The following is a 24951-nucleotide window of genomic DNA, read 5'->3' on the forward strand; positions in this document are numbered from 1 at the left end:
AGGTGTAAGTATGTAGGACTAGTAGCATGGCAAAGTTTGTGCTATTGCCATTGAGAATGCATTGGGCGTTTAAGTTAAATAACTCAGAAACTACAAAACATTTCCAAGTAAAAAGTTCCAGCATGTGTCTCCACACTCCAAAGTGTGAATGGAGTTTCTAGGTGGAAGTGATTTTTTTTGATGTGCCAATATCTGCCATTGAGCCCCATTATAAATTTCTCAAATTTGAAAGCACTACAGTATGTTATTATAGGCAGAACCTTTCAAATGTTTTCAGAATTGCGCAACAATACATGTGTGAGATTGAGCGTGTAGATCTTTAATCAAATCTATATTTTGATAAAATATGGGTCAAAATTGATGGTCTGAACTGTGTTCACTGCATGTGTGGAATGAGGACCAAGTAAAATATACCATCTGAAATATGGATAATAAAGGAACAGAGACAACTCATGTAATATCTTGATGTAAGCTTTACTTTCAAATCCTGTTACATTTAGAACTGGCAATTTGAACATAAAATAATGCCAAAGAAAAAACAAAAAAACAAATACAAAAACCAAAAAAGTACAAATTATCTATTTACCAGTTATCATCACAAACAACCCTGTACAGCCCTAACAACGGAGTAATAAAAAAAGCTTTGTACAGCACATACCAATGTTTTTTTAACAGAGTGCCAAAAAAAGATAAAAAGAAACAAAAAAAGATAGTTGAGCCTTTATCTAATCATAAAATACCAGCCAAACTTAAAGCTAATTGATTGTAGACTGTGCAGTGTGATGCTAACAACTAAATGCAACCAAGGAAATTAGCTCAAACAATTAAGCGCTAAGAACTAGAGAGGGAGGAGAGAGAGCAATAGGGGACGATGTCATGCATACTCTGAAGTGCTGAAAAGGTAGTCGCGCTTTATCATTCAAAGTTTTTCTTCTTTCGTTTGAAATAAAGTCAAATCACTGTGCCGTTTACATTTAGGCAACAAACCCATAGAAATAAGTGCTTAGAAATACTGTTTCTGGACAGAGCCCTGTTGCCCTTTTTTCCATTGAACTTGAAATTGAGGCATGGGAGAAGAGGATCAAGGAAGTGCAGTCATTCTTGATTACGTAACCGTTATGCAGTATTAAAAAGGCAAACAGTTGAAAAGGTGTCAAAAGAGACAAATTCTTGATCTTTTTAAATATTTTCTTTTGGACCCTGATAATTAGTCTGACTCATTCTCAGAAGTCTCAGGTGGTTTCTATCCACCAAGTGGCACTAGAGTATTAGAGATAACGCAGATAGTACAAGGACCTCGACTGAGGCATCGATGGACACTGACAAAGTAAAGGAACCTAACACAAGAACCAAACCACCCCAAGCAATAACTTGAGAGAAGGCCATGACGGATTCGATCCTAATATCACGTCCTGTAGTTTTAAAATTGCATTTTGGTCTTGGAAATGACACGTTCTCTGTCCAATCCACATTTCTTTCCATTGATTTAATTAGAAAAATAAAAACATTAACAACAAATAAACAAACGACTATATACTTAAAGTAGACCAAAAGAAAAAAGGTAAGAAGCATAAAAACAATCCCTTTACAAATAAGAAACCATTTTGGCTTGAAGACCACTTAGGAACATGAGCGCTTTCAATTATGGGTAAAGCTTTTTTCCTAAATAAAATGCTTGTACTATGCTGCTATCTCACTATCTCACAAACATACTTGTTTTTTTGAGCAATTTTATTTTTTTCCAGAATTGTACGGATAAATACATATTCTTATAATCAAAAAGTGCAGCACTGTGCAATATTGGCGAGAACAATTTAGCCTGGGACCTTTGGCTCCCAGGGAGAGCATGACCTCCACTGTCTAATTCAAGCAATTTGTATTCATTTGCCTTCTCCAATTTCACAGAGGCAGATACCCTCAACACACTCGCCTCCCTTCATCACCCAAAAGCCGACACATGAAATCACGCCATGGGACTTGATTGAGACATATTGTAGCAAACCTTTCTTCTTCTTTTTTTTCTTCTTTTTTTTAAAGCCGCTGTCTTGATTTGAATGACGGCTCAGATAGCTCATATGTTTGCACTTTCCTAAAATAAAAAATAAAATAAAATTACAGGAGGGTCTAAGTGCTTTTGGCTTGACATTGTAACCAAGTTAAGTGCAATTAAAAACTCAAAAAGATGGAGGGGGTGGAGTTGGGTGGGGCAGAAAGCAGTACCGTGTCTGCCGGTCTAAATAGAAGCCGCTCCATCACAATTTCCTGTACAAGTGAATGGCTCGCTTCTTCATTGCACCTCAGCATGTCTCAAAATGGATTCTTAATGAATGTTAGTAGAAAACACTATGATGTAAAAGGCTCAGTAAAAAATAAAATAAAACCAAACAGACCAATAATAAAAGACATAGAAGGCCACCAAACACGCCACTTTTCTCTCTATATACCGGCACAGAAACCACCTCCCTTGCTACGCTTGTTTCTGTATCACTTTCTCATGTACATGAAACAAACAAAAAGAAAAACAAAAATACATTCATTCAAGTCATTTTGGAACAGTTCTTTTTTTATACACAAAATTACAAAAAGCTCCAAAAAGCACCATTGAATCGGCCTGTGGTGACCGCTAGCGATGGGCAGCTAGATACCTAGCTAGCCCAGAGACGGTCACCTCCACAAAACAGTTATCTCATATATCTCATCTAAATATACTGTAGGTGTGCAATACATAATTCTGCATATGATGCTAGCCTGATAGTCAGCCTGGTCTCAGAAATCATGATTGAGTCATTCTGGCTTGTAGGGTCTGGGGAAGAGAATTTCATAACCGAGTAGCAGTTCATCTTGTTGGGTTTGTGACTCAACTCCTTAAATTAAGGCATGATATGACTGGAATTACATTTCATTGTTTAAAATGGCAAATTAAAACAATGGCAGATTAGTTGACGGAATTTGGATTAAAAGGTGGGGAAGCTGTGGCCGGGAGAGTACCTATTAACCTGAGCCCTATGTTCCCTAAAACTAACCCCAAGCTTAACCCTAACTGAGGGCGCATAGGCCTGACTACCTGGGGTCAGCGTCATTATAACGACGGCTCATTGTTCCAGCGGCGCGTTGGTCCGACTCGCCCCATTACTAACCCTGTCCCTAACCCTAACTGTCCTTTGACAGAGTTTTCAATAGCAAAAATCTACCTTGAACTAATTATTAGTAATAAAAAACATGCCTATGCAATTAGGCCACATGAAGTACATTATACAGTATCTGGCTATCTGCCTATATTAGCATTACAGTAGCTTACATATTTTGGCAAGACTATTGAAAATTTTAGATGGTGGCAGCCTAGCTACAATTAGCCAAACAATGTACATATTTTGGCCTTAACCAACAGGCGGATTGTTCACTGTTTTAGCACCAACTAAAAGATGCAATACGTACACAGTAAAATCCTGACTCAGAGTGTACATTTTCTACAATCTCAGGTTAAATTTACACTGAGGATTTCACAGTGTAAGAGAGAGACGAGCAGAGTGTGGATTTTGAAATAAGACAGCTGAGCTGACATTTCTGAGACACAGAAGTGACTTCAGGCTGCACCTTATGAACATGTATCACCATTATTACAAAACCCAACAGAAACCAAAGCAGTGGGAAGGGGAGGGGAAAGAAGGATAAAAAACTATGTACAAGATTGATAAATAATTAAGTGCGTGGTTTGAGGCGTTGCTTTGGAAACGAGCCTTTTTTTTCTCCTTTTTTTTTCTTTTTTGTTGAAAAAAAACATTCCGTTTTGTTGGTTCTGTCCACGGCACATTCGCTAATACTTCTGGAGATTATGTCCGATTGGCCTCGTCATGACGTCAAAGCTAGCTGAAACACAGAAATAGGCATGCTATCTTGATGCATAATAGCAATAGACGAAAATGCACTAAAATGTAGCACTTGCAAGTTTTGTTTCTTCTTTATCGAGTTTTATCTTGAAACAACTGAAGACAAAAATATATATATATATGTATATATAAAAAACGAGAACTGAAGATAGGTTATTTTCCTCAGATAATGCAATTGGGTCCAGGTCATTCAGAAGTTCAACAGAAGAGATCATATGACAGACAGAGAGAGGGAGAGAGAGAGTAGTAGTAGTAGTAATAATTCAATTGATAGAACTGATAAGAAAAGCAGCTTTTTGATATAAATGCATTTTTTTAAGCACATACAGCCTTTTTCTCTAATAAATGTTCTTTTTATTTATTTTTTTCAATAGGTTTTGAGTCTGTCTGGTCCAGCTTATTGTGCTGGTCTGATTGGAAAAAGGTTCCTGCTCCCAGTGCTCCCAGTGCAGTGGCTCCAGCGTCATTCACACCACTGTCTACCGAGAGCTGTGGGAAAAGGGAAGGAGGATCAACAAGATGGCGGGGTGAGGTCAAACGGTCTTGGCTCTCCTCTCCATCAGTCCCAGGTAGGCCAGGAAGGAGTGTTTCTGGGCGGAGGGAGGAGAGCGAGAAGGGGACGAGGAGGTAGAGGAGGAGAGGCGGAGAGGGGAGGAGGCGGAGGAGGGCTGTGATCTGGGGAGGAGTGGCGAGTCGGGGTGCGGCGCCCATTGGAATGTGAGGCGGCTGTTTTGGGCGAACAGGGTGGTGAGGGGGATCAGGTGGGCCCGCTCGCAGTTCCTGTACTGCTCCAAGACGTGGCGGGAGGAGGAGGAGTAAGAGGAGGAAGGGGGGAAGAAGAGGGAGGAGGGGCTCCTCTGCACTCTGCCGGCATCGCCGCCGTTGGCGGTCGGCGGACAGCGCTGAGCGGCAAGGGGCCGGGCCTTGCCCAGTGTGAGTGACATGGCCACGGACTGCAGCGCCTGGGAGGCCGTGAGGCTCATGAGGGGGCTGCTGCCCCCAATGACCCCGCTGCTCCCCCCCCCCAGGAGGAAGGGCTCACGGCTCCTCGAGGACAACCTCCCGGGTGATGCATCCTCCAGCATGAGCATCTCCTCCTCTCCGAGCTCTTCCTCCTCTTCCTCTTCCTCCTCCTCTTCCTCCTCCTCCTCCTCCTCTTCGTCTCCTCTTGCGTCTCCCCCGCTCCCTGCGCCTCCGACTCCGCCTGTCCCCCCACCTACCCTGGCGCTCTGGTGTTTCTTGAGGTGGCGGCTGTAGACAAAGGGGTGTGTGGTGGTGAAGGGGCACTCTTGGCAGCCAAAGGTCTGGCGCGGCGCGTGCTTCAGCTTCTTGTGCAGGTTGAGGTTGTCCTTGCGCTTGCAGCTGTAGGAGCAGCGGTCACAGTGGAAGGGCCGCTCGCCCGTGTGCACACGCACGTGCTCGATCAGCTTGTTGGCCGTCTTGGACAAGTAGCCGCACTGCTCGCACTTGTAGTGGTTGCCCAGGCGGTGGCCGCGCACGTGCTCCTCCAGCGAGGCCTGGTCGGGCCACAGTGCCTGGCAGATGCGGCATCGGTACTCCAGCTTGCAGTGCGTCTTCAGGTGGCACTCCATGGCCGCCGGCCGATTGGTGGAGTAGACGCAGAATGGGCACCTAGAGTATAGGAAAAAAAACAGGAAGGGGGAGGAGTGAGCAGGGGAAGGTGGGATTTAAGGTGGAGAGATGAATGGGGGGACAGGGGGGAAGGTACGACACACAACAGCAAAGGACAGTTGAAATAGGAGAAGCTAGTACGAATCATAATACACACCAGTTCAGATTGAAAAACACAGGGATGAAGAGGAGGGGGTGAAAGGATAAAGTGCACGTAACGAGTACAAAACATCCATATTTAGGGCTTACGTGTGTGTGTTCATGGTAGTATGTGTGGTAGTTTTAGAAGTATGTTTGTGAGTCTTGTGACAGAGGCAAGGTGAGAGGTACTGTGGTTGTGTGTGTGTGTGTGTGTGTGTGTGCGCGCCAACAGGCTTGAGAAAGGAGGATGGGAGCAAGTCAGACATGAAAGGAAATGAAGAAATGGAGTGGCACTTACATTTAAATAGCACCTTTCATCTGCTCTGGGCCCCAAAGTGCTTCACAAACCCTGCAGAACAGAATCACCTCAGAAAACCTCGAACGTTCAAGGCCCTTTCTCCCTGCGTACGTCCAACACACTCCTACGTATATGGATACACTTCACATCGCTACAAGAGTTTCAAACCAATCTACAAAACGCCCCTTGAACCCGGACTGAGAAGGGCAGAAAATGTATATGCCTATTTGTGTGAATGTTCAACCCCCCCAAGCTGACACTGCATACAGCTCCATTAAAGCTCATTACACTTGTTTGGCTGCCCTCTGACTGCCTTTGGTCGAGTTTACATACATCATAAGGGCTTTGTGCAGGGTTAGCCCAAAGTGAGATCGAGTCCCTTCTATCTGTGGAAAATATCCATTAGGACACCAAAGTTAATGTGCATTTGCTGACAACCTGTGTAAACATGAGGAACACACGTAAAGCTACTTCTGAGCATTTTTCTCCCTTCCTTGAATGAAAATGTAAATGATGTAATATATTAGACAGTTAAAGTTAGACAATTATCATTATAGTTTGTATTGATCCTTTTAGTCTAAGTGTTTCTTTAACACTTTAAAATATGCGCACAATAATGTTACATTCGTTAGCCCCTACTCTAGCATTGCACCTTAAGTACACACTGATTCGATACTGGACTCACATTATGATACAGCTCAATAGTAACGGTTTACAACTTTGCTGGGTTACCTGTGACAAACCCCCTGACAATCTAAACAGAAAACGAGATGCGGAGGACACAAAACTTTGTTCATGGCAAGATGAGGCGGCAGTCATAATGATAAATCAATGGTTCTGCAGCATGCACAGACTGGTATGAGAAGAACTGAGGGGGGAGCACAAAAAAATGACTACTGCGTTACTTGAAATTAACTTTTGGGGAGGAGGAAAAAAAGAGATAAAAGGGTCTACAATTGTGTTTACAACTCTTCCCGGTGTGTGTACTACACAGACACTAAAGCCTGTATTCTTACAGTTGGGTGCCACCGATATTGTCCCTTATCATTTGACCCATTTAGGCCTGACCTCAAAATTTTAAAAAATCCTTCTAAATCCTCCAGTTTTCTGAAATAAATATTTTCACGATTTTTCAAAAATAGCAGACCTACAAGCTCGTAGCGCGCCACTCAGTGGCGCGCTATGAGCTTGTAGATCTGCTATTTTTCAATAGCTAAATTATAACATAATGTTTAAAACACCAAAAGGGGTTCCCGCCCAAAATGGGTTAACTGTCCTTTTGCGCAGATCACGCAAACCTCAGCAAAAAGAAAAGGACAATATCGATGGCCTCCAACTGTACGTGTTTTCATGTGAGTGCAAGTTCTCAGAGCCGGAGGTGTTTCTCTAGCAGTAAAACAGACAGATCTCCAACATGTTGCCTACGGTCCATTTATGTGACTTTATGTGTCATTCGCTTATTGCGTGGCGTGAGTGTGACAGTACAGTATGTGCTGGCATGGCTCTACAGCTAACAGATGGCCTTACATGTTTCCATAACAAGCTGGGAACAGGACACACATACTGTATATATACATGTGACAGTACAGCGGAGGCTCCTACAGGAGTATGGGGGGGGGGGGGGGGGGGGAGATGGGTGGAGGGAGAGGCGTGAGAGCAAGGCTAGCGAAGTAGTGGGTCCTAATAAGGGCAGTGTTTGGGAGGAACAAGGCTAGGATACCTACCAAGCTAAGGTGACATAACCTAGCTACATCAGAGTGTGCGTGCATATATTTGCATGTTGAGGACCTCTTAAAAGTCTAGGGTTGGAAGCAAACTAGGATGTGAGCGAGGTGAAAGACGTGCATATTGTAATGCCTCTGATCCAGGGGTCAGTGTCTCCCCTAGGTGAGCACTGAGCATGCTGTGCGTTTGACATGTGAGGGGTGTCGGTGTGTGTGTGTGTGTGTGACTGTGTGTGTGTGACTGTGTGTGACTGTGTGTGTGTGTGTGTGTGTGTGTGTGTGTGTGTGTGTGTGTGTAAGCACACAGGCTCTTTGTGACCATACAGTACATGTGGCCTGGCATGTTTGTGAATGTGGCCGAGTGTAATTAAAGTGTACTGTATTTCAGGGGTGAGTGAGATAATTCCTGTATTGTACGTATGGCGTGTGTATGTATATGACAATCTGCATGATTTACACTGTAAACACTGACTTGGGAGTGCCTGGCCGACCAGTCTGTTTAAAACTCAGCCGTGAGGGTCATGGGAATGTGTGGGAATGTGTGTGTTTGTTTGTCTGCTAGGGCGGGGTGTGCCAAGAGATCAGTTGTCATCCCAACAACTGTTTGGATATTATCCACATTTGAGGGACTGTAAGGTGTTTTTCCTGAACACTGCTTTCATCATCTTATCTTTCTTTGATGTTAACTATGAGAATATAACTGAACCAGAGGCAGAGGAGGGCCATCTCTACCATATTCTGTCTCCTCTCCCCTCTGACTCTAAACGGCCATCGTAGACGCCTCCTTTTGATGTGAAATGTATTCAAAAGCACCTTGGGGTTTTTCCTAGCCTGATTATCAGCTACACTGGGGACAGAATTGGCTTCACAACGGAACGCTGCCACTATAATCAATGGTACCCGGCTGCGGTGCGCAGGTTGTGTGGAAGCTCCGCGCGTGAATCTTTTTTTGTTTTGTTCTTTTCTTCTTTTCTTCACACCTGTGCTCTACTTCTCTGCGTGTCCACGGGGGTTACGCAGCCCTGGCACCCCAGTCCACTCAGAGAGTGAGCTGGGTCTGGATCCAGGCTCGGCTTTTCCCCTCAAGAGTTCTCATTTAATCTCTTTGTTCTGTTTTTTGTATATCACTGTTATCATGACTTTGCTGTATCATTGTTCAAATAACCCCAACTAAAGATGATTAATTGTCCACAGTTGCCAACATTTAACCATGTTGTACTGCAGTATTCTATTATGAATCCCTAAACAGCCCTCATTACATGAACCAGATCACACAGGACTTTATGATATGGTGTCCATGCCTGGCTCGCATTTGATATTCCTATTCAGTGGTGGAAAGTACTGTACAAATTTTGAGGTACATTTATTTTACTGGAGTATTTCCAATTTCCAGTACTTTTACTTCTACTCCACTACATCTCGGACCCAAATATTGTACATATATATATATATATATATATATATATATATTTACGATGTACAAGCTCGCGATGCGAAGCATTGTGAGCTTGTAGATCGGCTATACTTTGAAATGGGACATTCTGCACAAAGAGTACTTTTACTTTTGGTACTTTAAGCACATTTTTATGCCAATACTTTGCACTTTTACTCAAGTACATTTTGAAATCCGGACTTTTACTTCCGGACTTTTAACAAAGTATTTCTATATTGCAGTGCAAATGTGCTTTTTCCACCACTGATTCCTACAATCCAAAGGTGCAGACCAGGCTTAAGGTCATAGCTCTGTGCAGACCAGGCTTAAGGTCATAGCTCTGTGCAGACCAGGCTTAAGGTCATAGCTCTGTGCAGACCAGTCAAGTTCTTCATCGCAACATCTCAGCAGGCCATTTCTTTGTGGGCCACGGGTAGATTGTCATTCTGGAACAGGAAATGACCTTCTTATAAATGTTGCCACAAAATTGGAAGCACACCGTTGTTTAGAATGTCATTGTAAGCTGTAGCATTAAGATTTCCATTCACTGGAACAAAGGGCACTAATTAGAAACACTAATTAGAAAGGGGTGTCCACTGACTTTTGGAGCAATCAATTGTGTGAACACCGTTCAGGCAGAAACCCTGAATAATGAACAACTTCAAAAAACAAATTATTAGTAATTTCCAATAGGGCCACAGTTCTATCACATGCTTTGACATTTAAACTAGAACGTAGAGATGTACCTGGTCTCCATAATGTCTGACTGAGAAGCAACAAAGTATCTGCTAGGGGTAAAAGGGCAAATACAAGGCTCCTCAAAATGCACTCCACAATACATGACCCACTAGTTAACTAGCTATCACAAGGATAACATTATGACACTGACCATTTCTATTACACCTCCTTTCATGTATTTGACACAAAATACAAGTTTCTGACAATTGGCACACCCCTGTTTACCTCCCCTACACATTACGCATGTGTGTGGTGGTGAGGGGAAAGGTGTGGTGTGGTGGGGCACGGGGGGTAGGATGTGGTGGGGAGGGAGGGCGGGCGGAATTAGGAACCTCTGTCTGTACTTGCTTTTCCTTACTTGAGCCCTCCAGACGGAACGGTGTGACACTTCTTGTGCTCCAGAAGCTGCTCGGGCGTCTTCAGGAACTTGTGGCACACGTCGCACTCGAACATGCGGGTGATCAGGTGGATCTGTAGGTGTCGCTCGTACATGCTCCGCGTCTTGCACACAAAGTTGCAGAACACACACTCAAAGCCTGGATAGAGTGAACGGGAGAAAGAGAGGAACAGAAGATGGAATGGGAGGGTTAGTGCCACACTAGGTTTTAAGAGAAAACTAAGACTCAATAGACATATATATATATATATATATATATATATAAAAATACAACTTATTGTCCATGTGTAGAAATTTGTAAATACAGGTAAGATGAAATATTCTCAGGGGCCTTTGTGAGGTTTTAAGACTGCCAAAGGTAGCAGCACTTTGTAAACCTTGAGTTGTAAAATGTGCTATATAAATAAAGTGGATTGGATTGGATAGTGTGTGTCAAGTGACTACAACTCCCACAATGCCTTGCCTTTCTCCGACTTGTCCTCAGTTCCCGATCCCGAGTGGCTACCGGAGCTTGATTGGCTGCCTGCGGAGGAGGGCGGGGCCAGCAGGCTCTTGAGTTCGTCGTTGCTGTGGGTGAGGTCTCCGCCCTCGGAGCTGTTCAACGAATCACTGAGGGCAGAGAGAGAGGACGAGGTGCTCTTGGTCTCACTGAGAGGGCTCCTCGAATTCAGACCTGGAGAAGAATGAATGAATGAATGAGGGCGACGTTGGAATGTGAACCCACAACATTGAGGGATTTGTTTTTACATTACAGGGAGGGAATGTTTGCTGTTTAAACATTGATGACCCTCATTTACACCTTCAACACCTGAGAGGGAAGTGCTGCAATCTGAAGGTAAGGTTATTCCACCTGAACTGACAGGTGAAGGTGCACCTGGGAATATGAGCAAAGAATAACTATAATGTATGTCTGCAGCCTGCTTGCTTACTGACACACACACACACACACACACACACACACACACACACACACACACACACACACACACACACACACACACACACACACACACACACACACACACACACACACACACACACACACACACACACACACACACACACACACACACACACACACACACACACACACACACACACACACACACACACACACACACACACACACACACACACACACTACAGCGCCAGTGTGCTGGCCTCTGATGAAGGCTGTACTACCAGTCCAATCAAGAGCCAGTGTGCTTTTTATTGATCCTCTCTCTCAGCCTGCAATTCACTAGGATATAAGGAGAGAGAGAGACAGAGAAAGGGAGCCCAGGTCATGGCCAAGGGAGCTAAGATGGCGGGAGCATCTCAGTTCAGCAGAGCTCAACAAAGGGCATTCACTCTCTCTAGTCTGGAAAGATGCGAGAGAGGGCTGCAAAATGGTTGACATTACCTTTACCAGCCCTCACACGTCCGAGACATAAAGAAAATTATCCACACATACCGTAGACTACATGCCATTTTCTAAACATACAAACAAACAACATCTATTGTTTACTATGTGGTTTCAATCAATCGGAAAAGGTACAAAAGCACAAAGGCAGGTTTCTGAATGCAGTATTGAACGGTTCTATAAGTTGTTATACCACTGCAGTATTTAACTGCTACTGAACCTTAGCATGGCCAAAGAGCTAATGCCACAGAATGGAAGTGAATGCAAGGGGCAAAGAAAGGAAAAAGCTCTCAAAGTGTATGGACCTTGACCATGAAGCACATTAGTCTTCTTGATTCTAATTAAAAAGACATTCCATTAGTGTACCCCCAGCCTAGATCAGCCACTGGCATTCATCCCTTATGAATCAGAGACAGAGATATTTGGCCTTCATTTTCGGAGGTAGACACAAGCCCGATCCCGCTATAAGCCCCCTATTGAGGAGGAGAGTTGGACTCCTTGCACAGTATGCTGGAGGCCAGCCTTTGTATGGTGGGCGAAGTGAGGTGAGCGTGGCTCAGGTCGAGCCCTGCCGTCTGCCGAGTCCAGTCCATTTCCTGCCCTTTTCCACCGGATCGTGGTTACTTGGCGTCACATTCCAGGAACACAGCACTGCCCAGCGCTGGCACGGCCACTGCCTATGGGGGAGGGGGTGGGGGCTGGGGGTCGATCATTTACGATTATCGCTGAGTCGGCTGAAGTGGACTTGAGCCACGAGACGAGAGGCACCGCCGAGCGATCAGTCTGGCGACCGAGTCGCCGTGCCAAACGTTGGGCATCCGTTGTTGGAACTGTTTTTTTGCCTCACTACTTCCTGCACTTAATATTGGGGTCTGTTGTCTGATTTCACCAAGTGGGACGAGTGGCCCACCTCGATGGGGCCGACAAAAACCTAACAGAAGTGAGAGGCAGTCCTGCGTACGTGCGTCACAGAAGCGGGGTGTGGTTATAGACGCGGCTCCGAGGCCATCCTCTGAGGTTCTGAGGCACGTGCAGTGAAATTCATGCATTTGTATTAACATAATGCCATGAATGTGTGCCTCAATTACTCATCTCCAACACCAACACCAAGTTACACCATGACACAGATGAACGCAAACTAAAGACAGGAACGTGACAAAACAAGTGATATCTTAAGTTGTGTGTGGAATTGTCAATGCTTGATTGATCAAACAGGCACATCACCCTGGAATTGCTTCGTTATCTTCAGCACACCTTGCCATCGCAAAGCTAACCTCCCTCCTTTATGCAGATACATTTAAGTGATGTAAATAATGGGAGAAAAAAATAACTGGTCGTGATTAGATTATGCATTCCACCGGATTTACTACGCAATTTGTGAGGGTCAGTTTTGCATGGATTTCCTGCACGTCTAACAAGCAGTTTCAAATTAGTGCAGGCAGGCTATACTAAAGGGAGGTTGTGGTGAAGATGACAGTAATTGCAGGGACAGATATCCAAAGATGCGGCAAGAGAATCAAAGACGACCTTGAACCTCCCACACGTTCCCATGCCAGCCCAGCAATAGTCAACCCCCTCAACTCTAGCCCACACTATCTGGTATCTGGATCATATTAATTTACCTGATGTGGCATGCATTGCTGTCTCAGGTGAATGTCCTCTTATAGAGCACAAACAGAGGGGCCACATCATTTTCCAAGACATTCAGTTCACTAAATAGATTAACCTTTTTACATAAGCAGAAAACACACATTTAAGGTTCAAGTCATTGTCTCCACCAGGCCGCAGGCTTGGGGAGAGAGTATGTTTTGCACCCTGTCCGTCCGTCCGTCCGTCCGTCCGTCCGTCCGTGTACAGTTAATCTCTGACACCGTTGGTCCAGTCGCTGCCAACCTCCACACACACTCCCTGAATGCCAATTCCGAACCTATGCCCCAAATTCTCCAGAACGGCCTGTTATAGTGCCTACAGATTTCATCCATACATCCTGCAAATCGGTACACACTATCTCTATAGTCATGTGATCAACACGGATCTGTCCGATTTTCCATCGCGATTGGCCCACTAAGCTGTGGAAGAAATGCCACTTGACATTTTTCAAATCAGCCCCATGGTGGCACTATAAGAGGCCAAGTCGCATCTGTACCTATAACTGAACCGATCTGCATAAAAGTTTGTATGCACACTCCCTAGATAGAGGCCAAGGAAAAACGTCTGCCCTGCATTTTCAAATCTGCCCTACCAGGTATAAAAGGATATAGAAAATATCACGCAAATCGGTACACATAGTAGTTGGTAAAGTCATGTGATCAAGTATCATAGTATCAGTATCATAGTAGTTGGTAGAGTCATGTGATCAAGTATCATAGTATCAGTATCATAGTAGTTGGTAGAGTCATGTGATCAAGTATCATAGTATCAGTATCATAGTAGTTGGTAGAGTCATGTGATCAAGTATCATAGTATCAGTATCATAGTAGTTGGTAGAGTCATGTGATCAAGTATCATAGTATCAGTATCATAGTAGTTGGTAGAGTCATGTGATCAAGTATCATAGTATCAGTATCATAGTAGTTGGTTGTCATGTGATCAAGTATCATCATAGTATCAGTATCATAGTAGTTGGTAGAGTCATGTGATCAAGTATCATAGTATCAGTATCATAGTAGTTGGTAGAGTCATGTGATCAAGTATCATAGTATCAGTATCATAGTAGTTGGTAGAGTCATGTGATCAAGTATCATAGTATCAGTATCATAGTAGTTGGTAGAGTCATGTGATCAAGTATCATAGTATCAGTATCATAGTAGTTGGTAGAGTCATGTGATCAAGTATCATAGTATCAGTATCATAGTAGTTGGTAGAGTCATGTGATCAAGACGGATCTGTGTGATTTTTTATATTCTATCGTGGTTGGCTAATATTGACATCTACGTTTGCAGGTGTGGAGCGTTTTGCACAAAATGCTTCAAATAATGAACGCACTTTTCTTGTTTGTAATGCAAGGCACTGAATCCGGTCTGCCACCTCTTTTCAGGAGTTTGTTTTCCGATTCCTCAAACTGGTTGGTGTTCAATTAAGTAATCATTTTAAGTAATGTTTAATGGCCATTTATTTAGTGAAATGGCTCATTTGATTTCAAAGTAGAACAGCAACAATGTGAATATTTGTAATAAAAAAGAAACGTCTTTTACTTATAAATACACATGCGAGTGGATAAACTAGAGACTAGACATGAAATCTCATTTGGATCAGGACCTTATGTACAGTAACAACACTAATTTGAATTATTGGAGGCACACTGTAATACAAAGAGAGTGAATCTGATGTGTACCTTGTCAGCTGCGATTGCATTGAGTCAATTTCTTTCATCCTTATTTAAATTAATCAGAATGACGATTAATTTGGATGAGCGCTGAATAAAATGATCAGATTTATGTCCTGTTTACTCCATATGACTGTAAACAGTCTATTGCATGGAGTATGCAATAGACATGCCAAAACAAACTTAATAGCTTTTTTTCCTGTTCTTTTTTCTTTCTTTTTTTCCAGAAGGCTATTCCTGCAGTTACTGTAGGTTATTAAAACCATGGGCAAAGGCGAGTCCAGGATGAACTCGTAAAAACAAATTACAATGAAAGTGCGAGAGGCAGAGGCAGTGATTGCAGTTTCAATAAGCTACATACATAATAACCCAACCAACCATGATTGAATGAATAATAATCAGTAGAAAAACAAATTACTGCCTTATACAGGCAGACAATAGAGGCATATAATAATTATAGTTGTGTAAATAATCATTTATATGATGTAAAGATGACAACTTTTCACTGTCTAGAAATGCGCTCTGAAAGGCTGCTCATAAGAACTAGTTATACGCAAATCTCTGCGCAGTAAAGCACGTGTAGGAGTTTGTGAGTTTGGGGTATGATCTGGGTCCATCTGCTCCATGTTGCAAAATTCCACCATTCACCTGCACCTTTTAAGCTCCGTTTCACACTCAAAAATGGGAATAAAGTGCAGTCCTATTCACCGATTGTGTTATTATATCTGCTGCCTTAGTAAATCAGATGGCCATTTCAAATTGCATGAAAAGTTAAGTACAGTGCTGTGCCTGGGTGGCTGGGTAGCAGCTTTAACTGTCTTACTCAAGGACATTTCTGTCAGGAAACAAACCTGCAGCCAGAGAATTGAACCTGGGACCTTTTTGTTGCGGTCCTGCTAACCACTATCCCACACCAGCCCTGACACCTCCAACAGGGTCAGGTACTACTGACACATTCAAGACAGGATAACAAGGTAAAAATAACTACATGCTTGAAACACAAATCAAACGTCGAGGAGGTACGGTACGATTAGGAAGGCAGAGGGATTAGAACGACTGACCCATGATAAGGGAATGTTCCCAGGATTGCGTTCCGCTATAACCGTGTGTGTGTGTGTGTTGTCAAAGTGACCTTGAGCAAGGCACCGAGACTCTCCCTGCTCAGCCACTGGAAGTCACCGCGGGTAAGCGCATTAGTTAAACGCCTAAATCGTATATAAAAAGGTGTGTGTTCAGTGTGGAGCAGGCCAGGGGAAGGTCGGTGCTAAACTGCTCTGACCACTCTGCTCTGTGTGGTCTGCTGAGGCGTCCATTTTGTGTGGGTGTGAGGTAAATGCCAAAGCCTGTGTGAGGGACTTAAAAAGATGGCCACAGTGGCATTGTAAACCCAGCTCGTCTCCAAAGGACCCAAGGCCTATTGATTTTTCCCCCTCAGGCCCGATAAGGGCCAGCCCTCTTAGATAAACAAGGCCACTGTGGCCTCCAATGGACCCCTTCAGCTGTCTAGGCTGGACAATACCACCCACTCGCACGCAGATGCACACACACGCAGATGCGCGCGCGCGCGCGCACACACACACACACACACACACACACACACACACACACACACACACACACACACACACACACACACACACACACACACACACACACACACACACACACACACACACACACACACACACACACACACACACACACACACACACACACACACACACACACACACACACACACACACACACAGGAAGGGCAAAACACCAGTGATAAACTGGACAAAGCTGTTTCACACAAAAACAGTGATATCGACCCACGGGGGGTTCAGACCTGCAGCTTTGAAAGTCCAGAGAAGGTCGGCGTTGTGCTAGTTGGTGCCCGGTCATCTTCTGAGTTCGCCCCTTACTCTCTGCCTCTCTCTCTCTCTCTCTCTCTCCCTCCCTGTCCACTTTCTTGATGCTTCTATGCTTTGATGAAGCTTACTTTGCTGTCACCTGTCATCGTAAGGACTTGACGTGGTACAAACACCACCAAAAGTAAGTGTCACATCTGCAGTGCCTTACAGTCCAAGTTGAATTCAGTGTAATGTATAAATAAAAATACTTCAGCGCTAGAGCTTGTCCCAGAAACTCAACAAATACACATACGTAACTACACATAGGGTACACAATTTTTTGAAAGAATTGCATAAAACATGCAAGTCAATTCTACACAGTCTGGGCATATGTTGAAAAAGTACTTTTTAGTGATCTCACTGTGACCAATTGGTTAAATAATGGTTAGAAAGTGAGAGAGAACATTTAAAAAATGTGAGGGCAAGAATAGAGAGCAGTGAATGAGACGCACAGGACAAAAGTGCCAGGCAGAATCTGACCAAGGCCAGCCGTGAAAAGCACAACCTTTAGTAAAGTTAAAATGGCTCCCGGGAGCGCCCTCGACCAGACAAGCGCAACGGCCTGGGCTAGATTCCCAGCTCAAGAGCTTTGTTGCATGCCATGACTACCCATTCCCTCACACTTCTTTTGCATTAACCCAAAAGAACCTGAGGCCGACCTTTTCATGTCAAGGACCCCCAAAATGATATGTATTTGGCCGCAAACCTCAAAATATATTGTTCCAGGGACCCCCAGAAGCAAAGCTTTGAGTTAAAAACGTTTGAGCAGATCTACAAGCTCGTAGCTTGTAGATCTGCTAGTTTTCAATAGCTAAAGTTTAAACTAATGATTAACCCATTTTGGGCGGGAACCCCTTTTGGTGTTAGCATTATGTTATGCTTTAGCTATTGAAAAATAGCAGATCTACAAGCTCATAGCGCGCCACCGAGTGGCGTGCTACAAGCTTGTAGGTCTGCTATTTTTGAAAAATCGAAGAACGACTGACACAGAAACATAGCTTTTTCAGAAAACTGTCAGGATGTAGAAGACATTTTTAGAATCTGATCTCAGGTCAAAATGGGTTAAAGTGGTTTAAAAGCTAAGGTGACACAGAAGCGTTCCGGGTCTTAATGGATTAATTCCATATAAAAGCTCTCTCTAACCTGTGTGGCCGGCGGCCACATGGCTCTTCATGTCGCTCTCGTCCACGCAGACGTAGTCGCAGGCGCTGCAGCACAGCGAGAACATCCACTGCTCCTTGTCAACGTGGAGAGACATGTGGCTCACAAACTGGGCATTGAGCTCTGTCTGGAAGCCACACACGTGGCAGCTGGAGAACAGAAGAGAACAGAACAGAGCAAGAGAGAGAGACAGAGAAGAAAGAATAAAGCGGTTTAACGTCAAGGTTTTCTCAGCATTGAATCGCCAATGTGTGTACTGTATATGTGGTGAACAGAGGGAGCGAGAAAAAGTAGAGATGAATAGTGCAGTTAACTCGCGTCACCTACTATAAGAGATTGTGTAGAGAGATATGAAATAACAGGAATTATAATGTCTACCATTATTACTAATGTTTATAACCCGTTTATTATTATTAGTCTGTCCTGATCACCGTGGTAGGCTATGGTAGTGACTTTTAAAACACACCCTGTTTGATAAGTCTATTTTAATGTAAATCATGTTCTATTGAAGAAGACCTGATTGAAAACATAAACTCATTATGACCATTCCATCAAACTTTTTGCAACCAGTGAATTCGCTCCATACTAGAATAGATAGAATGCAGGTTTTGGACGCTTCTGTGTTTGCTTTATTTTCCAGGACACTGGAAGCTTCCCACTTAGTAGGAACATCATTACTCACTGTAGTAGTAGTAGTAGTAGTAGTAGGAGTGTAATTAATCAATAGGCCCGAAAATTAGAGCCTGGCCCTACCTGGGCCCTTATCAAACCCTGTACACTCAAGACACTGCCCTCGCTGCCACCCTTAGATCTCTATAGATGGAGCTGACCTGTTCTGACATTTCATATGTTGATCTGACCTTATCAAACCCTGTACACTCAAAACATGCTCCTTATATGGCCAGTACAGAATTCATTCCATGTTGATCTGACCCCCCATGCCGAAGCACCAGTGCTCGCCCATTAGTCTGCCGTCACCCAGGCGGATGCGTGCACGTGACCTCCCCCTTTAGGGCGAGGTTGGGCGAGGTATTAATAGTACCTGTACTAGTAGTAGTACTAACAGTGTAGTCGTAGTATTATTCATAGTACCTGTAGTCGTACTATTATTGTACTATTATAGTACCTGTAGTAGTAGGGGCAGCTCTTGCGCTCGGCTGTGTGGTCAGTGACAATCTGCTCTGTGTCCGTGCTGACCAGCTTGACGGAGTGGATGGTAAGGTGCTGGTTGAGGTTGGCTCTGCACTTGGCTGCATAAGGACACAGGTGACACTTATATTTCCTCTCCTCTGCAACCAAACACACACATGCAAACACACACACACACACACACACGCGCACGCACACACACAGACAGACAGACAGACCCACGTACTGAAGTTACTATGTGAATAGTATACTATTGAATCATTACTAATGATGATCCATTAAGTTTGGATGCTGTAACATAGTACTGTACATACTGTAACACACACACCCACATACACACACCCACCTACACACACACACACACACACACACACACACACACACACACACCCACAGCCACACCCACACACACGCACACACACAGATCAGGCAGTATGTAAATGTTACTCGACTGTGTGGGCACATTAGGATGTCGTTTCATCGTAACGTATAAAACGTATTGTAACTCATCGTAACGTATGAAACCTAAAAGAATATAAACAAAAACATGTGCTGTACTATAAACACAGACAGATCATAGACATACTGTACACCCATGGGGCAAACACAGCCACACGTTCAGAGTTACACAAGAAGGGCAAACAGACAGGGACACATATGCAGTAATCGTGCACTCGGTAATGGAGCACGCTTTAAAATAATTCGAAGCGCAGAGACAAAGCAACGGTCACCATTCGCCCTCTCATTAAAACACACACAACCCTCTTTTGTTCCCTTTCTCTCTCACAAGCGCGTGTGCACAGTGCACGCACACACACACACGCACACGCACACGCAAACGCACACGCACGCGCACACGCACGCACTTGCCCCAAGGACACAAAGTCAGGCAACCTTTATGTCGCCCGGGAAACCAAAAAGACCATCACGCTGACATATGCCCCCTCTCCTGCTCTCTGTGCTGTGGCCAAGCTGTTTCCAGCCAAGCCCTCACGGGGGGGTGAAAACGTGTGCAAATGTGTGTGTGTGTGTGTATATATGTGTGTGTGTGTGTGTGTGTGTGTGTGTGTGTGTGTGTGTGTGTGTGTGGGTGGGTGGAGGGGGGGCGGGTATATGAAGCCGGATTTTATTCTCAGTTATGCGGCGGTGTTGCGTACCGAAATAGCCGACGACAAGCTCACAGCGCCGTGCCTGTGATGCATTGTCAGCCTGTACATACAGAACGTGAAGCCGTGTGTACTGTATGAATGTGTGACTCCATGTGTACTGTATGAATGTGTACTGTATGAATGTGTGACTCCCTGTGTACTGTATGAATGTGTACTGTATGAATGTGTGACTCCCTGTGTACTGTATGAATGTGTACTGTATGAATGTGTGACTCCCTGTGTACTGTATGAATGTGTACTGTATGAATGTGTGACTCCCTGTGTACTGTATGAATGTGTACTGTATGAATGTGTGACTCCCTGTGTACTGTATGAATGTGTACTGTATGAATGTGTGACTCCATGTGTACTGTATGAATGTGTGACTCCCTGTGTACTGTATGAATGTATACTGTATGAATGTGTGACTCCCTGTGTACTGTATGAATGTGTACTGTATGAATGTGTGACTCCATGTGTACTGTATGAATGTGTACTGTATGAATGTGTGACTCCCTGTGTACTGTATGAATGTGTGACTCCCTGTGTACTGTATGAATGTGTACTGTATGAATGTGTGACTCCCTGTGTACTGTATGAATGTGTGACTCCCTGTGTACTGTATGAATGTGTGACTCCATGTGTACTGTATGAATGTGTACTGTATGAATGTGTACTGTATGAATGTGTACTGTATGAATGTGTACTGTATGAATGTGACTCCATGTGTACTGTATGAATGTGTGACTCCCTGTGTACTGTATGAATGTGTGCTGTATGAATGTGTACCGTATGAATGTGTGACTCCATGTGTACTGTATGAATGTGTACTGTATGAATGTGTGACTCCATGTGTACTGTATGAATGTGTGACTCCATGTGTACTGTATGAATGTGTACTGTATGAATGTGTACTGTATGAATGTGTGACTCCATGTGTACTGTATGAATGTGTACTGTATGAATGTGTGACTGAAGCCATGTGTACTGTATGAATGTGTGACTCCATGTGTACTGTATGAATGTGTACTGTATGAATGTGTACTGTATGAATGTGTGACTCCATGTGTACTGTATGAATGTGTACTGTATGAATGTGTGACTGAAGCCATGTGTACTGTATGAATGTGTGACTCGCATTTTTAACCTTTTTACCATTCAAGTTTGTTTACTTCACAAGCAAGCTCGTTAATCCACTGCTAATTTTAATTAACAATTAAAGTGTTTTAAATAGGCTCATTATGACAAATGTTATTAATATATTATTAGGCACCAGGGTAAGGAGAGAGGACAGTGTGTGTGTTAGTGCGTGCGCACACACACACACGCGCGCAGGGGGGGGGTTGGGGCGGGGGCAGAGGGTGATTAGGGGATAGGTTTGTAAACATGACATCTTCACAACATGAGACAGGGAAGCATGAACAGCTTTATCTTGAGGATGTCTCCCCCAGTGTGTGTGTGTGTGTGTGTGTGTGTGTGTGTGTGTGTGTGTGTGTGTGTGTGTGTGTGTGTGTGTGTGTGTGTGTGTGTGTGTGTGCGAGCGAGCGAGACAGAGACAGAGACAGAGGAAGAGTGTAATAATTGCAACTATAGTGAAATTAGTATGGTAATTAAGTATAATATATTGTAGTACTATGTGTACTATAGTAGAACATTTCACTATGGTTAGACTAGTGTAATATTATTGTGATTTAGTACAGCATTGTATAATATACTATACTACAGTACAGTACAGCATGGTGTATAATAGTAGAAGAACAGAGTATGTGTGTGTAATAATATATATAGAGAGAGAGAGAGAGATGTATCGGTATCGGCCCTTATTTGTCATATCGGTATCGGCGTCTAACCACTGAGCCGACACAGGGGTAAGGGGTTGACACTATGGCAGGTAAATACAATTGGGGCATGCCGAGTTTGCTTTCGAGTTGCCCAAACTGCAAGTGCACATATGAGTCTGCTATAAACACAATACGAGATGTATAGCTAAAAACACAACAGGAGATCACAATACTGGTATCGGTATCGGCCAACACAGAAATTGTGGTATCGGGAACGGATCGGGAACGAAAAAAGCGTATCGGGACATCCCTAATATATATATATATATATATATATATATATATATACTCTGTTGTTATGGGGTGCTTTCCTGTCATCTATCATGCTTTCCTGTCATCTACAGTATTTGTGTTTAAATGTCTTCTATGATGCTACCTACAGTATGGTACTTAAGGTACTTAACACTAAACTAAACTAATGATAGAGGACTATCACTCATTATGGTCCATTCATTGGATCGCAAAGAAGCAGAGAGTGAGGTTTCAAACGGAACTTGTAGAGATCTTTTAGCCTGCCTGTACCAACGGATGTAGTAAATGTTGTATTTGGAGGAGGTTGAGCAGATCAGCTCCGTTACCCGTACAATACCGCTGTCAGGTGTCACTATTTACAGACGGGAGTCTCTTTTTTGCAGAGCCTGGGTTTCGATGGACGCTGATGGGACGCTTGTTTTACAGCGCTGGCTAGGAGGGCGGGGTTATATAACCTCATAAAAACTATGCCTAAACCTAACCCTAACCTGTAAAACAAGCGCCCCCTCAGCGACTCCCAGGCTCCGCCAAAGAGTCTCTCTCTTTTACAGACAGTGGCTGCTTCGTTTTACAAATTAGCTTTCATTAGTGTTATTCATTCATTTCATTTGTAAGAGCATACATATCAGCAGAATCACTGCTGTAATTCCATTTTCTAATAAATATTACTATTCAAGGCCAACAATGTATGATTATAAAAGACCTATAAAATACCGCGATGGTATTGCAAGTGTTTTAAGATTTTAATGATAATATAACATTAATATAAAAAAGTCAAATGTTGTGTGTGCACCTGGAGAAGACGCCCTGGAGTCAACCAATTGTAGCTGCTAAGCATTTAGTTGAGTGTGTGTGTGAGAAAGAGAGAGCGAGAGAGAAGGTGCATGTGCCGTTTTCCAAGTGAGACTAATCATGGTAGTAATATTTTTAAAGGAAGGGTGATCCAGTCTAGTTTATCTGATTTACTAAGGCTGGCTGCACGCACGCACGCACGCACGCACGCACGCACGCACGCACGCACGCACGCACGCACGCACGCAGATGGATTTCATATTGGTTGTCGATGTGCAGTGTAATGGCCAAGCAATGTTAGATATAGTAAGAGTAATGGATCAATCCATGATCACGCAAAGTTAACACAACATTTATTTATATTAAATATGGAATTTAGGAAACGTGTACAACTGTACATTACATGTACATTAAACATTACGCCAGTGGTTCTCAACATTTGGGTCGCCAAATGATTTTGGGGGCCCCCAGATGACTTCAACATGCAACACTGTTTTCTCAATCAACGGTACAGTACCATCTCTTTTTCAAGGGGGTCCCAACAACATAAATGCACGTTACAGTCGATTGATGTTACGCGTGTGTATGGTCTTACCTGTGTGCAAGGAGAGGTGTCTGGAGAGGGTCTGTTGTCGCCCAAACACCTTGCCACAGACAGGACAGGGGAACAGCTGTTCATTCAACCTCCACTGGGCTAGACCGTTCCCTGGCTCCCCATCACACTTTTCATCAGAGTCTGGAACACACAAACACACACAATGCGGGTCAAAGATTTGATTTGGATGTTGGGTCTTCTTAGACATCTCTTTTGTCTTTATTAGCCTGTATAGTGAGATGACAAGTAATATAAACCTGTTTTTTTGTTTGTTTTTTGCAACAATTTTCTTCATTTTGTTGAGTGATCACTTATAGCATCTCTGAGGATAGATTCTGGATGAGCAGGACATGTGCAGCATTTTGTACAAAACAATCTTAGCCAATCAGTGTAGAATCTGATCTCATGACTACAGAGATCATGTGTACCGATTTGCGTGAGATTTGGATGAAATCTTTGCTACTAACATAAACAATATGTTTTACAGAAATCGGCCTCATGGTGGCGCTATAACCGGCAGATGTGGAGGGATGCAGGGAAAATGTTTTTCTATGGCCTCTAGGGAGTGCGCATACATAAGTTGTATACAGATCGATGCAGTTATAGGTAAAAACAGGAATTGCCCTGTTATAGCGCCACCGTGAGGCTGATTTAGAAAGAAAGTCCTCGGCTTAGTGGAAATGTGTGTGTATAATTTCACGGACATTGCACACTGTGTTTGTGATTGTGGCATTTTGTTCGAAACGGACCAATCATGTAAGCTTTGGAAGCCAATCTTAGCCAATCAAGATGGAAGATGGGGAATGGTGCAGATCCGTGTTGATCACATGAATATGGTATAGTGTATAATGAATTGTGTGATGTGTGGCTAAAATGTGTACGAGTAATCTACAGAAATGCGTTTTGCCTAAATCGGCCGCATGGTGGCGCTATAACAGGCTGTTGTGGAATATTTGGGGCAGAGGTTCGTCGTTGGGATCCAGGGAGTGTGTGTGCAAAATTTGGCATGGATTGGGCCAACGGTGCCGGAGATTAGCTGGTAACGGACGGACAGAAGGATGGACGGACACACGCACACACACACGGACGGAGTGCAAAACATACTCTCTCCCCATGCCTTCGGCCTGGTGGAGACAAAAATAA

General features: G+C 43.7%; 1 protein-coding gene across 6 annotated transcripts in view; it reads right to left on the reverse strand.

Annotated features, from left to right (window-relative positions):
• Positions 1-455: 455 nt before the first annotated feature.
• The window catches only part of znf827 (zinc finger protein 827), a 123746-nt gene continuing 99250 nt past the window's right edge, over positions 456-24951 (reverse strand). For 3 of the 6 annotated variants that reach the window (XM_079499988.1, XM_079499989.1, XM_079499987.1), the window contains exons 9-14: positions 23809-23949; positions 19158-19320; positions 18014-18180; positions 10713-10922; positions 10211-10388; positions 456-5519 (exon numbers count right to left, since the gene is read on the reverse strand). In XM_079499988.1, the coding sequence (XP_079356114.1) occupies positions 4421-5519; positions 10211-10388; positions 10713-10922; positions 18014-18180; positions 19158-19320; positions 23809-23949 (1958 nt within the window). In that variant the 3' untranslated portion in view covers positions 456-4420. Of the gene's footprint in view, positions 5520-5958; positions 6010-10210; positions 10389-10712; positions 10923-18013; positions 18181-19157; positions 19321-23808; positions 23950-24951 lie in introns of all 6 variants that reach the window. The other 3 variants (XM_079499992.1, XM_079499991.1, XM_079499990.1) reach the window with 2 other exon arrangements.

This window comes from Electrona antarctica (genome assembly GCF_951216825.1).
Source record: "Electrona antarctica genome assembly, chromosome: 4".
Taxonomy (NCBI): Eukaryota; Metazoa; Chordata; class Actinopteri; order Myctophiformes; family Myctophidae; genus Electrona; species Electrona antarctica.